The 16014-nt window shown below is 42.5% G+C and overlaps 1 protein-coding gene across 2 annotated transcripts in view; it reads left to right on the plus strand.

Moving 5' to 3' along the window:
• The window catches only part of col5a3.S (collagen type V alpha 3 S homeolog), a 110834-nt gene that overhangs the window by 22975 nt on the left and 71845 nt on the right, over nucleotides 1–16014 (plus strand). For both annotated transcript variants that reach the window (XM_018256276.2, XM_018256277.2), the window contains exons 2-4: nucleotides 3223–3390; nucleotides 4428–4641; nucleotides 5494–5656. In XM_018256276.2, the coding sequence (XP_018111765.1) occupies nucleotides 3223–3390; nucleotides 4428–4641; nucleotides 5494–5656 (545 nt within the window). The remainder of the gene's footprint in view (nucleotides 1–3222; nucleotides 3391–4427; nucleotides 4642–5493; nucleotides 5657–16014) is intronic.

Genomic DNA, 16014 nt, shown 5'->3' on the forward strand with positions numbered 1-16014 from the left:
GCACATGAGATGAGGAAGGCAGGGGGTAGTCCAAGTGTCCAAGGGCACCCTAGGTCTCTGCTGGGTCCACCTAGGCCTGGGACAGAATGATCCTAAAACTATATATAGTTTTACTTATATATGTATAAACTAGGTTGCTTGTGTCTCTAATTCCATTGGAATGATAATATTTTTGCTGTTACTATCCCTTCTGGAAAGTATCATTCTTCTTGAAGAAACCTGAGGTCTAGGATCTCCAATCCCCATTGTATTTTATGTTTGCATGCTTTGTCCTCTTGTTCGCCTGCATTTTCTTCATCTTAATTTTCTTCTGCTGCTTTAAAGCCATTGCTATGTTTCTTTTATAAACCTTATTTTAGCAAGTTTCTACACTTTCATGGTTTTTTCTCAACTCTCCCCTTCTCTTTCATGCTGTTACTTTTGGATACTTTCTGTTCTGCCATTTTTATTTTCCAATTCCATTCTCATTTATCCGTTTGCTATCCCATCGCTTTCTGTTTTCCACTTCGGGTGACTGGTGTTGGTGTGATGAGGAGTTATACATTTGGAAAATGAGAAGTGGCAGTTTTTTTTATTGATGAGTTGTCTTTATATTTATTATTGCTCAGCTTTATTTTCCAGCAGGGTTTTATTAAATCCAATACATTCATTTCCAGCAATGAAGCATCAGATACCAAACCTCTAGGGTCTTGTGTCATAGCAGCTTCAGTTTTGTTTATACAATGTTGATATTGGGAAAAGACGAAAAATTTTCTGATATCGCCAATATATGGTATATCCCTGGGGCCAGCTATGCTTGTTAATCACTCCGCCTCCACCCAACACCACTTAGTGTCTATTCAATCCCAACACAATGGCACATTAATACTGCACTGGAGCATAGTGATTCGTTATGTCAGTAATTCATAGTGCACACAAGCAGAACAGAACTACCCCCCTCACCTCCCACTTTCATTACCCTTATTTATATTTTTAACAGGACACGTTGTAACTCTTCTGAACCTTGACTCCAAACAACATCCTTTTGTTAGAGAAAGAAAAGACACAGGGAGCTCACCCTTCTTAGCCAGTACAGGGAAACTATTGTTACTGACTCCCAGCTAATGTCTCCACTTCTTTACCACTTTAAAAGGCAAATCTAAAAATGGGTGAAATTACACTGAAAATGTGTCATATGCACGGCACATTGTGCAAATTGAATTATAGCAAACAAATCACCCTGTTTATTTTGTTAGCAGCTGATTTGTTAGCTGTAAGTCAAGAGACCTATTGTTACAACTCACTAGTGGGGCCCTGGAAATACCATCACATACAGTCTTGTGGGAATACCAGCGGCATAACAACAGTGCACCAAGCCCCCTGCAAAAAACTTTGCATAATGGAGCCCCTACCCGTCTCCCCACTCCCTCCCCTTGCAAGCCCTCTCATCCCACCTGTCTGCTCCCTCCACTTGTAAGCTCACCTTGCGTCCCTCAAGCTTTAGAGGCAGGAGACCCCAGCAAGCTCAGTATCTGCTTCCTATAGTTATGTCACTGGGTAATACCACCAGAAACAGGCATATAGCACTGTATATGTGTTTTACCTGCCTCTCTGCTTATGCCAGTATTATGTAGTTATTGTAAGGCAATTTAATGTATGATGTGTGTGGTGTAGCTACTAGGGGTGCAGGTGGTGCGATGGTACTCAGCCCCAATGGTGAGCAAGATTGATGCTGTGTAAGATATTCATGCTGGGGTTGATGCAACAGTGCAGGATTGATGCTGGAAACAAATAAGTGTGCCTGGATCTGGGGGGGTGGTGGTGCCATGGGAGGGGATAGGAAGGTGGTGCCATGGGAGAGGGTGGGGTGGGTGGTGGTGTCATGGGAGGGGATGGTGTGGTGGTGCCATTGGAGAGGGTGGTGGTGCCATGGGAGGGGGTGGGGTGGTGGTGCCATAGGAGAGGTTGGGTTGGTGGTGTCATGGAAGGGGTGGGGTGGTGGTGCCATGGGAGGGGGGTGGTGCCATGGCAGGGGGTGGGTGGTGGTGCCATGGGAGAGGTTGGGTTGGTGATGTCATGGAAGGGGGTGGGGTGGTGGTGCCATGGGAGGGGTGGGGTGGTGGTGCCAAGGAAGAAGGTGGGGTGTGGTGTCATGGAAGGGGGTGGGGTGGTGGTGCCATGGGAGGGGGTTGGTGGTGGTGCCATGGGAGATGTTGGGGTAGTGGTGTAATGGAAGAGGGTGGTGGTGCCATTGGAGGGAGCCCTGGTGCAAACAGAAGCAGCAAGTCCTGGGCTATCCCAGGCAATAAGAACAGTGCCCAGTGCAGGCTGAGATCACATCATGTCATAACTGAATGATGCTTACTTGCCTTCCCCACCTGCTCCTCATGAATACAGTGGCAGCTCTGTATTCATAGGGGTGCTCTGGTCTCTGCATTCTGTCTTGGAGCAGTAAGACCTGGAGCACCTAGTATGTAGGACAGGATGCAAATACTTTGCCCATTTTTGCACCCTTCAAAGCCTGCCTTGCACGTTGCAAATGACTCCATTCATATATGATCCAGATGCTGCCCTGGGACACACAGGGAAAACCCTGCATTTTCTCCAGCAGACTCTATGGAAACCCATTTTTTCACATGACTTTCTAGCATTTGGAAACTGAAAAATAGCCTTTCTTTTGTCTAGGCCATAAAATGAAGGCATGAGCCTGGTCATTGCAATTTGTTCTGCAAACGTTTATTAAAGAGAAGCTCTTTCTGTTGGTCAGTCAGCTGGACATGTTCACGCACACATGAAATTCATCAAATAAACTCTGTTTTAATTGTAAAAAACAAAACAGCTGCTCCTTTTTCCGAAACATCGGTATAGAAATTCCACAACAGGGCTATGTCTCATATTAAATCAATACAGATTGTGCCTCTTCCTTAAGGCCATATATAGACTGCAGGGTGACACCAGGCTGGCATTTTACTAAAAATGATGCTTGAAACCAATGTTATTAAAGGGGTTTACCTTGAAGTAATACACAATGGCTAATTCTAAGCAGCTTTTCAATTGGCCTTTTTTACAGTTTTTTTTATAGTTTTTGAATTATTTGCCTTCTTTTTCTGACTCTGACTCCAGTTTTTAAACGGGATCACTGACCCCATCTAACAAAAACAAATGCCCTATAAGACTACAAATTTATTTTTGCTAGTTACCTATGTTACCAGTATCTCACCTTTCTCTTTTTTCACTTTATAGCTTCTCATGTGAATATTCTAGAAGCTCTGGAACTCCGAGAAGGCAGCAGAGGAGTAACACTTGCGTCAGGACTTTGCACACAGCGGCAGGGGATCGAGGAGACGGATATTGCTTACCGATTAGAGAACAGAACACACTTCAGTGCTCCCACCAAGCAGCTATTCCCAGGTGTGTACTATTTATGTACTATTTATATTTTATGTCTGATTAACCTGGAATATTGGAATAGTCAAATTTTCAAAACTTCAACATTGTGTCACCATTTTTTACCCTACTCTTGACTTCATATGTTTATACAGTTCTTTGCAGAATTTATTATCCACACTGTTACTATAGGCACCATCTCTCCCCACTATACCTGCTATCCCACAGTCACACTCCCTTCCCAGAGACTATTATCCACTGTTACTATAGGCACCATCTCTCCCTACTATACCTGCTATCCCACAGTCACACTCCCTTCCCAGAGACTATTATCCACTGTTACTATAGGCACCATCTCTCCCTACTATACCTGCTATCCCACAGTCACACTCCCTTCCCAGAGACTATTATCCACTGTTACTATAGACACATCTCTCCCTACTATACCTGCTATCCCACAGTCACACTCCCTTCCCAGGCACTATTATCCACTGTTACTATAGACACCATCTCTCCCTACTATACCTGCTATCCCACAGTCACACTCCCTTCCCAGAGTCTATTTTCCCACTGTTACTATAGACACCATCTCTCCCTACTATACCTGCTATCCCACAGTCACACTCCCTTCCCAGAGACTATTATCCACTGTTACTATAGACACCATCTCTCCCTACTATACCTGCTATCCCACAGTCACACTCCCTTCCCAGAGACTATTATCCACTGTTACTATAGGCACCATCTCTCCCTACTATACCTGCTATCCCACAGTCACACTCCCTTCCCAGAGGATATTATCCCACTGTTACTATAGACACCATCTCTCCCTACTATACCTTCTATCCCACAGTCACACTCCCTTCCCAGAGACTATTATCCACTGTTACTATAGGCACCATCTCTCCCTACTATACCTGCTATCCCACAGTCACACTCCCTTCCCAGAGACTATTATCCACTGTTACTATAGGCACCATCTCTCCCTACTATACCTGCTGATCCTGACTTCAGGATAGATAAGGATTTTCTCCTGAATATATTATTATATTACTCCACAGATGGAACTTTCCCTGAGGACTTCTCTATACTCATCACTCTGAGGGCCAAAAAAGGAGCTCAGTTCTTCATATTCTCTATTTATAATGAGCATGGAGTCCAGCAGCTTGGTGTGGAGATAGGGCGTTCCCCTGTGTTTTTATATGAAGACCAAAATGGCAAACCAAGCCCCGAAAACTACCCTTTCTTCAAAAAGATCAACTTGGCTGATGGCAAGTGAGTAACAAACCAAGGGACATCTTTTCTTTGGGGATAGTGTTTGTGTTCTTTAAATGAAAATGGTTATAATGCAGTTAATGAACTCTGCACACACCTTTGGCACCGAGGCCTTGGAGTGGAAGCGGCATTAAAGGGCAAGACACGCAAAGTTGCCTTATTTCTTAAATTATATTTAAAGGCCTGTGTATAGTATAGCCAGGCTCTGGAAGAGAAGAATGTTTTACAATTGAATTGGAGTAATTGTGGAGTCACAGTGGGGGTCATTTATAAACATTGGGCAAATTTACACCTGGGCAGGGTTGGACTGGGCTGGCAACCTGGTGGGCCCCACTGGCCCAGACCCCCTCCCTATGTGAAGCCATTAGTGTGGCTTCCTCCCACCCTCCCTGGCCCTCCATGCACCTTCAAGAAGGAGAAGGCAGGCAAGGGAATGCCAGAGGTGGTTGAGGCTTGGGCAGGGGGTCATGCTTTGTGGCTGTGGCAGGGGGCCCAGGGGAATGTGGTGGGCCTAGGGTTGCTACCTGGCCAGTATTTCACTGGCCTAGCTTAGGGCTGCCCTCCACCCGATGCTGCCCCTGGGCAGTAACTGATGGCAACCAATGAAACATTTGCTTCCATTGTTCTACCTGCAGCTGGCTGAAGAAATCTTATCAGGGATTGGTTAGTATGGGTTACTGCCCAGGTGCATATTTGCCCATTTTCTTTATAAATGAATGAATAAAATAATTAAAAATGAATTTGCGTTTTGCATCTGGAGCTGAAACTGCTTGAATGACTGATATGCATCTAATAACAATCTCTAATAACAAATAATAAATAACAAGGTGCCCTGTTGGTCGTCCTTTCCAGGTGGCACCGGATAGCATTTAGCGTGGAAGGGAAAAACATGACGATGATTATTGACTGTGACAAGATGCAGAGCCACACGCTGGACCGGAGCACTAATCCCATCATCAGCACAGAAGGAGTGACTCTCTTAGGGACCAGACTGCTCGACGAAGAAGTGTTTGAGGTGACAACAACCATAATTTCATAATATTTCTAATTTGTATTACCTTGTTATCATGTCAATCCTACTGCACAGCTAGACGGGACACATTCACCTTTACTTTAACATAAGATGTAGATATTTCATCAGACTTGTCACGATTTGTCATTATTTGATGTGCAGCTGTTCAGTCTGGAAAATAAAATGTTTTATAATTATGGTTTATAAATGATCCTAGCAACCAGGTCAGGTTTAAGGGACAGACTGGAAGATGAATCCAAGAGAAGGAAAAGAATCAGAGAAAGTCCAGATGAAAAGTTATATTATAACATAGTATAGGGGTCATGTTTGCAGTTGCTGCATAAATAAAAGCAGTGGTGGGCCCAGAGGCAGCAACCCCGGTGGACCCCTGGAACCCCAGTCCGACGCAGGTCCTGCCTCCTGTTACAAATTAGGCAGAGAGCACCTATTGAAATGGGGTGATGGCAGCGATGGTGAAAAATTTGCCAAACGGTGAAAAAATTAACAAAAACAGGGAAAAATTAGTGAAATGCATTGAAGTCAATGGGCGTCAAAATAATTTTGCCATGCGACAATTTTGACGCAAAGGAAAATTTTTATAAGCGCAACTATTTTGCCCAAATCCATTATAGTCAATTGCCACCATTTTGCAAAAACATTCTCAGACGTTAAAACGTGGAAATTCGCCTCAAATCCATGCCTGGCAAATAAGTTTACCCATCACTACTCAGTAGAGTTGCACCTTAAAAATCAGGAGCACACATCATTTTGATAGCGAGCACTGGAAATGACACTAATAATGCTGGAATTGTGTAGGAAAACGATGCGTTGTGGTTATAAAAAATATGGTTGCTTGAAAATGACCCCTTTAAGCATTATAATGGTGAACTTCCTCTTTAAGCATTTTCAGTGGTTTATAGGGGCGGTTCATCTTTATGCACACTGTAAGGGGCAAATTTACTAAAGGGCGAAGTGACTAACACGTGCGACAATTCGCCAGCGTGACGTCATTTCGGTACTTCACCGATTTACTATCCGTTGCTGGCGTAACTTTGCTAGTGAAGGAGATAGACTCTAGCGGTACTTCGCTCCCTAACGCCTGGCGAATTTGCGCTCTGGTGAATGGATGTAACTACCCAAATTCACTAAGATGCGGATTTTACTGAACGTTACCTCTAGTGTCAGACTTGCCTTCGTCACCTCAGATCAGTGCAATAGAGTAGATAGGAGTTCCTCAAAACATAGTTGACAATTTTCCCAAAAAGCGCTGGCGACTTTTCCTTTTTCAGAGTGATAGGCTGAAAAATAGTGTAAGATTTTTTTGGGGTAACCGGCTACCCCCCTACATTTCCTAACATATGGCACATAAACTATACACTGGGCTCATGTGTAGGACAATATAACAACTCTATTTTATTTTATAAAGGTTCCCTGGCTTGTGTAATGTAATGTATTGACTGCAACATATACGTCCATTCTACTTTAACTTCCCGCCTTCTGAAAATTAGCCAATGCTAGCGCAACTTTGCTTCGCTTGGCGCAGTAATGCTAGTGCAACTTCACCAGCGTTCGTCGCCCTAGCCGCAATTTTGAATTTTAGTGAATTAGCGTTGTCCTGGCAAATCTACGCCTGGCGAAGTGTTGCGCTGTGAGCGAATGTATTATTATTATTGCTACTTTTTATTATTGCTCTTTTTATTCAGTGCCTCTCCTATTCATATTCCAGTCTCTTATTCAAATCAATGCATGGCTGCTAGGTTTATTTGGACCCTGAAATTGCAAACTGGAGAGCTGCCGTATAAAAAACTCAAAAACCACAAATAATAAAAAATTAAAACCCAAATTAAAACCAATTGCAAATTGTCTCAGAATATCACTCTGTATAACGTACTTAAAGTGAATTTAAAGGTGAGCAACCCCTATGATGTTATTTATAAATGTAATTGCAATTGAAAGCAGAAACTTCTTGCCAGTTCTGTTACTTATCTGGTTTCTTGCTACATTGTTTTAGGAGTCAGAACCACCAGGGCAGAGAACAGAAAGGGACAGACAGATACTGCAGTTATAATTGGGATATATTTATATATAATAGCGTATAAAACATGAGAAGTAATGGAAGACTGAGCCCTAAATATTCGTCCATTGAACATTCCATCAGGAATGTCTGCAGTCCCTCTCACAAGTCATACTCAGCAGTATTTTGTAGCGCTGAATCCCCAGGCAACGTCAGAAGGGCATAAAGGGATCTTTCCCATGAGTTGAACATTTTGTTGTGGTTGAAACAATGTTCTCTGCAGTGATGAGGGCCGTCCCGGGGGGAAGCCGTGTGGGATGGGAGATTTACATGGACATCTGCCTGAGGGGAATTTTATAGGTTGTGATGGGGAAGATAATGATCGGGGAAGGGGGGGAAGATAATGATCGCGGAAGGATGTAGTGATGGGGGAATGTTATAATGTAGAGGATACATGGCGGACATTATGGTAGTTCAGTATTCTTCATTGAGATGACCATGACACCTACAGTTGTTCTTCTAGAGATACAATATTGTGTGTCTGGGCCAAGGCAGCACTTTACTGTGTGTCTCTTGCAGCAGATTCCCTTTGGCTCAGTCCAGTGTTTACTCTTGTGCCTGGGACCAGTCCAGGGAATAGAGAGTTTTATGCACATTGAATTGTGTCAAACAAGAGGGAAAGTGTGTAACCAGCTGGAGCTCTGACCTGCAACCTTGGAAATGCTCAGGATCCCGGCCAAAAAAACTCATCCGAACTCTGCCAACATCAATAATTCTTTTTGTGAAAGACAGGACAGGAATTACATTTAATGGATGAGGCTTATACAGTGATATAATAGGGGGAAAGGTTTGTTGGGAAAGTCAAAGAAAAAAACATGTGATTTTTCCATTACAGCAAATGATAGGGAGTTATAGGGCGGGGTTATATAGAGAAATAGGGGGACATATAGTCAGAACACTTACAGAGAGTTGAACTGATCAATAAGGGGATATGGGCAAGAAAAGAATTTAGAAAGAGGAGTTATATGGAGCAGTAGGAGGAGTTATAGGGAGGGTTATATGGAGCAATAGAAGGAGTTATAGGGAGGGTTATATGGAGCAATAGGAGGAGTTATAGGGAGGGTTATATAGAGCAATAGGAGGAGTTATATGGAGGGTTATATAGAGCAATAGGAGGAGTTATAGGGAGGGTTATATGGAGCAATAGGAGGAGTTATAGGGAGGGTTATATGGAGCAATAGGAGGAGTTATAGGGAGGGTTATATGGAGCAATAGGAGGAGTTATAGGGAGGTTTATATGGAGCAATAGGAGGAGTTATAGGGAGGGTTATATGGAGCAATAGGAGGAGTTATAGGGAGGGTTATATGGAGCAGTAGGAGGAGTTATAGGGATGGTTATATGGAGCAATAGGAGGAGTTATAGGGAGGGTTATATGGAGCAATAGGAGGAGTTATAGGGAGGGTTATATGGAGCAATAGGAGGAGTTATAGGGAGGGTTATATGGAGCAATAGGAGGAGTTATAGGGAGGGTTATATGGAGCAATAGGAGGAGTTATAGGGAGGGTTATATGGAGCAATAGGAGGAGTTATAGGGAGGGGTTATATGGAGCAATAGGAGGAGTTATAGGGAGGGTTATATGGAGCAATAGGAGGAGTTATAGAGAGAGGTTATATGGAGCAGTAGGAAGAGTTACAGGGAGGGTTATATGGAGCAATAGGAGGAGTTATAGGGAGGAGTTATATGGAGCAATAGGAGGAGTTATAGGGAGGGTTATATGGAGCAATAGGAGGAGTTATAGGGAGGGTTATATGGAGCAATAGGAGGAGTTATAGGGAGGGTTATATGGAGCAATAGGAGGAGTTATAGGGAGGGTTATATGGAGCAGTAGGAGGAGTTATAGGGAGGGTTATATGGAGCAATAGGAGGAGTTATAGGGAGGGTTATATGGAGCAGTAGGAGGCGTTATAGGGAGGGTTATATGGAGCAATAGGAGGAGTTATAGGGAGGGTTATATGGAGCAATAGGAGGAGTTATAGAGAGAGGTTATATGGAGCAGTAGGAAGAGTTACAGGGAGGGTTATATGGAGCAATAGGAGGAGTTATAGGGAGGAGTTATATGGAGCAATAGGAGGAGTTATAGGGAGGGTTATATGGAGCAATAGGAGGAGTTATAGGGAGGGTTATATGGAGCAATAGGAGGAGTTATAGGGAGGGTTATATGGAGCAATAGGAGGAGTTATAGGGAGGGTTATATGGAGCAGTAGGAGGAGTTATAGGGAGGGTTATATGGAGCAATAGGAGGAGTTATAGGGAGGGTTATATGGAGCAATAGGAGGAGTTATAGGGAGGGTTATATGGAGCAATAGGAGAAGTTATAGGGAGGGTTATATGGAGCAGTAGGAGGAGTTATAGGGATGGTTATATGGAGCAATAGGAGGAGTTATAGGGAGGGTTATATGGAGCAATAGGAGGAGTTATAGGGAGGGGTTATATGGAGCAATAGGAGGAGTTATAGGGAGGGTTATATGGAGCAATAGGAGGAGTTATAGAGAGAGGTTATATGGAGCAGTAGGAAGAGTTACAGGGAGGATTATATGGAGCAATAGGAGGAGTTATAGGGAGGAGTTATATGGAGCAATAGGAGGAGTTATAGGGAGGGTTATATGGAGCAGAGGAGGAGTTATAGAGAGGGGTTATATGGAGCAATAGGAGGAGTTATAGGGAGGGGTTATATGGAGCAATAGGAGGAGTTATAGGGAGAGTTATATGGAGCAATAGGAGGAGTTTAGGGAGGGTTATATGGAGCAATAGGAGGAGTTATAGGGAGGGTTATATGGAGCAATAGGAGGAGTTATAGGGAGGGTTATATGGAGCAGTAGGAAGAGTTACAGGGAGGGTTATATGGAGCAATAGGAGGAGTTATAGTGAGGGTTATATGGAGCAATGGGAGGAGTTATAGGGAGGGTTATATGGAGCAATAGGAGGAGTTATAGGGAGGGTTATATGGAGCAATAGGAGGAGTTATAGGGAGGGTTATATGGAGCAATAGGAGGAGTTATAGGGAGGGTTATATGAAGTAATAGGATGTTATAAGGAGGGGTTATGCCCCCAGAAAAGTTGATGAGCAAGTAGTCACAATAGAAATGGTAAGCTCCCCACGTGAAACATGATGTCTGTGCAACTCTCTTAAATTTCTTACATTGTGGAATTAAATGGAAGAGTCAGGGTGCTAAAGTAGGAGAAAAAGTACCGTAAATGCTTCTGTTTGGCTATAATTTGGACTATCAGGGGTGTAACTGGACAAGAAGCAGTCTGACGTTATGAAAAAGTCATTGCCAAGTTTAGGGGAGCCCAAAATTATTTTTTCTGTGGGGCCCAGTAATTTTAGTTACACCACTGGGTGAAGCTTTTGATGAATTGAGTTACCATTACCGTCAAAACATCTTAGGAACAACCCCCTAAACTGTCCCATAGTCTGTACAATAAAAAACAACAATATACCATTCATACCCCTTCATAGAGGCCCTTTAATATTAGGGAGCAGTATCCACCCAACCATGTAGTGTTGCAACAGCTGCAGATAGAAGAAAGCTGTGTGTAATTATGTGAAACTAAATGTATATTACAACTGATTACGCTTTATTCCTCCAATGGAAATATCAGGAAATTACATTCACCCTTTAGACATGCTTTATTATTTTGGCATTGCTTTAACTGTAATCTTTTCTCACGCTCAGCATGTATGAACTCATATAGTTACAGACAACTACATGCAGTTTTATGTTCCAAGTTAGCAACCCTATATAATAATAATAGATAGATATACTGTATATATATAGTGATCTGCAAAGCCCTAGTCTCCTCAAAGTCTGCTTTTCTGTAGTTCTCCCTCCCTGCCCCTTTTTCCTAAATATTTCAGTTCACCAGGGAGAAAGAAATTGTTTAAAGTGCCAGAAATCTCAAATGCCTTGTCAGCGTGAAGCCAGGAAAGAGGGTGGGGAGTCAGATGAGGGGACTAAACACAGCTACACCCCAATTAAGAACAACTTGATTCTAAATTTATCTCGGAACACTGTCTTTTCTGTCCCCTTTCTTGCTAAAGTAGCATTACCCATACTAACCATAAACATTACCATTAAACTGTGTTTAGCAAAAGAATATTTCTCCTTTGTCATTGCTCTGCAGTTTATGCCTCTCTATAATGTACTCTGTTCTGTGCTCTCTGTATTAAAACATGTCGACATTGTAACACAATAGGGTGGGTGATAAAAAATAACGGACAACCTGACCATGGAAGCTTATGCAAGGCTTTAAGATGAGTCAGTAACAACTTTACAAAAGGGCCCAAAAATCAAACAAATAATAATAAATAATTAATTAATTTTAAACTATAACCTTTAGAGAAATAAAGAGGCATTGCTGGTTCTCAGGCCGAACACTACTACATTGCCTATCCGTTGGCAGGCCTCTGGCACACACAAGAATAGAGACGATGTAACTCTTAGGTGTGAATAAATGAGTGGGCACAGGATCTCTCTTTTTTAAAATAGAAATGTGTATTGTTTTGGTAAGCAGCAACTTCATAAATAAGTCTTAAGATAGGGCCTTTATGCTCAGATATTGCTCCTTTGCATGGATAATCTTCCACTTCCCTATGTCCATGAAGAAGTGTCATCACTAGTCAATAAGTACTACAGACCTAACAAGGTTACAGATATATAGAAACATTGGGGTAAAAGTCACCCTGCTATAGTTCCAGGGGTACCCAGGGTACAAATAAGCACTCACCCCAAATCTCCCCCTAACTGACCTTCAGACTGGGCCCCCTTAGCTCATAACACGGTTACAGATATATAGAAACATTGGGGTAACAGTCACCCTGCTACAGTTCCAGGGGTACCCAGGGCACAAATAAGCACTCACCCCAAATCTCCCCCTAACTGACCTTCAGGCTGGGCCCCCTTAGCTCATAACAAGGTTACAGATATATAGAAACATTGGGGTAACAGTCACCCTGCTATAGTTCCAGGGGTACCAAGGGGACAAATAAACACTCACCCTAAATCTCCCCCTAACTGGCCTTCAGGCTGGGCCCCCTTAGCTCATAACAATGTTACAGATATATAGAAACATTGGGGTAACAGTCACCCTGCTATAGATCCTGGGGAACCCAGGGCAGAAATAATCATTACACCCAAATCTCCCCAACTGGACTTTGGGTTGAGCCCCCTTAGCTAATAACAAGGTTACAGATATATAGAAACATTGGGGTAACAGTCACCCTGCTATAGTTCCAGGGGTACCCAGGGTACAAATAAACACTCACCCCAAATCTCCCCCTAACTGGCATTTAGATATCGGGGTAACAGTCACCTACTATAGTTCCAGGGATCTTTTTAACTTTGACAGTCTTTGTTGGGTTATAGAATGTTGGATGTTATTTAGAACTGTTCTGTCATTCAATGTCTCTCTTGTCTCTGCTAAATCTCTACATTCCATGTCTTTTGGGGCACTCCCATAGAATGTGGACATCTTTCACTTTTTCCATACCCTACTGTCCATAATGTGTATGACACAGCTGGATACTTGGACAATTACCGTATTGCTACCCAGGTCAATCAAGTTCTTCCAGACAATTACAAACTATGACATCATGTGGGATTCCATGATGGCTTTTTAATCGTTTGTGATGGAAGTTTTACATGAGATCATTACAGTGAATTGACTTATTCAATGCAGTCTTTTTATTCAGTTCATACAACTGATTGGATGCACTTTCTCTAATTTCCCACCAAAGCTGCATTGCATACACTGCTATATGTTATTTAAAGGGTTGATTAATTATTTTTACAGATTCATATAGGCATAAATCTTTCAAAACAAAAGTATGCCTGTGCAATTAAACAAACTCTGTGCCTTAATTATGCTCAATTCCTGGTCAACAGGTGTCATATAAATTTCATGCTTGTAATCAGCATTATAAATGTTTTATTTGGCATGAAAGTTGGGCCAAAAGTCGTGCCAGGTATTTTAAATGCATTATAGAGTAATGACATTGCCCAGTAATTAGCAACATTAACAGAATTTAGGTGGTGTTGCTCATACCTGATACATGTCATTACTCGATAATGCGTTTAAAATAGCGATACCTGGCCCAACTTTTTGGATAGGCAGCTGGTCAACCCATAAGCCATTTGGTCAGACTATTTTTAATGTGGTCACACACAGATGCCACACGGGAGGTGGAACATATTTTCTCTGTGGGTCAGAGGATCAAAACTGCCTAAACATGGGCCCAAGTGTAGAAAAACGGTCAAGTCAATATGGCTATAGTCAATATGGCCCAAACTGTGGGGTTTATGTCAGTAGGGGCTCAGTGCAATGGGATTTTGGACAGCTTGAATGAGTGTTAGGGTATTTTTTTTTTTATTCTTTGTGTATTTTGGCTATATATATATATATATATATATATATATATATACTGTATATGATGTAAAGTCTTTTGGAGTGAGTCAGAATGTTGGTGTTCCTCAGTACTGTTCCATTCTTCAGTCACCCTGCTATATTTCATAGGTTCTTAATAACTATAATGGTCTTTTTTGGGTTTCTAGAATGTTGGTGTTCCTCATAATGTTCCATTGTTCAGTTACCCTGCTGTATTTCATAGGGTCTTCAAGAGTCAAGAGTCAAGTGAGTTTATTGTCATTTCATCCATATATGTTTGTACAGTACACAATGAAACAAAATAATGTTCCTCTAGGACCATGGTGCAACAAATAACATAGATGTACCCAGTGGTGTAACTACCGGGGGAGCAGGGGGTGCAATTGGGCCAGGGCCCGCACCCCCGCAGGGCCCCCCGGCAGTCATGCGCCCCACGCGCACACCGCGCGGAAGAGGGTGGGGGCGTGGCCCGGCTGCACGGCAGGCACCAGGGCCCGCCTCCTCCTAGTTCAGTCTCTGGATGTGCTGGACAACAGACAACAGACAAAAAGTACAAGTGTACACTCAGCAGATGTGTAAAGTTAAGTAAATAATGCTAAACGTCAGACATGATGGGTGTATCATTGTGATATGATAGTAGTAAGAACATGATAAAGAATAAGTGCACATATGCTCATAGAGAACAATTGTATCCAATGGCTATTTATTTATAGAATGGTGTACAGTGTCTGTGTTACGTTGTGGTATATAGTAAAGTCAGGTGGAGTGTGTGTGTGAGAGATCTGTCCGGTCCCAACTGTAACAGTCTTTGTTGGGTGTCTAGAATGCTGGTGTTCCTCAGTACTGTTCCATTGTTCACTGTCTCTTTTACCTCTGCAAATCTCTACATTATGTGTCTTTTGGGGCAATCCCATACCCTACTGTCCATAATGTGTATGACTCAGTTTGATACTTGGTTTATTCCCATAACCAATTCCTTCCAGTCACTTAGGAACAACGACATCCCAAGTATGGGGACAATGGTCAAGTTAATATGACTATAGTTAATATGGTCAAGTCAATTTGGTCCAAATTGTGGGGTAAGGCTTCTTCGAGTGCAGCTTCTTTACTGAAAAGAATTTATCACCACGAACAAGCCATAAGATAGAAACTTTGAATTTCTGGTTTAGATCTGAAGAAACACAACTGAGGAACATTTAAATGTATAACAAGAAGACTGCAGAAGGACCACACAGTTAAATAATACCAATAAGAGCTGGGTGAGCAGATGAGCACCCAACAGGCTTCCTATCCTGATGCAAAGTCACTAGTTCAACTTCATGACCCCCCCCCCATCCTCCTCTTTACTCCTCGGACCTCCCACTGTGTTTCCACAGGAAGGGTTCCAACATCCATAGTTGTGACCGTTATTGTTATACTCCTGGGAGCAGCTGTCCCTATTATCCTTTCCCACACTATTTCAGTCATTCTGAACTGTACTGAGTACTGAGGAGCATAGAATCTACAAAGCCCAAGGAGAATAGATTGCATATACTTTATCTCCATGAGAGAAGTATGGATAGAGCAAAAGTTAGGGATGCACCGAATCCAGGATTCGGTTCGGGATTCGCCATGGATTTGGCCTTTTTCAGCAGGATTTGGCCAAATCCTTGTGCCCAGCTGAACCGAATCCTAATTTGCATTTGTAAATTAGGAGTGGGAAGGAAATTCACATGACTTTTCGTCACAAGACAATGAAGTAAAAACAAAAATGTCACTTTTTCCTTTCCCGTCCTTAATGTGCATATGAAAATTATGATTTGAATTTAGTTTGGTATTCAGCCAAATCTTTCACAAAGGATACAGGGATTTACCCGAATCCCAAATAGTGGATTTGGTGCATCCCTATCAAAAGTGCAATC

The sequence above is a fragment of the Xenopus laevis genome, chromosome 3S (assembly GCF_017654675.1).
Source record: "Xenopus laevis strain J_2021 chromosome 3S, Xenopus_laevis_v10.1, whole genome shotgun sequence".
Taxonomy (NCBI): Eukaryota; Metazoa; Chordata; class Amphibia; order Anura; family Pipidae; genus Xenopus; species Xenopus laevis.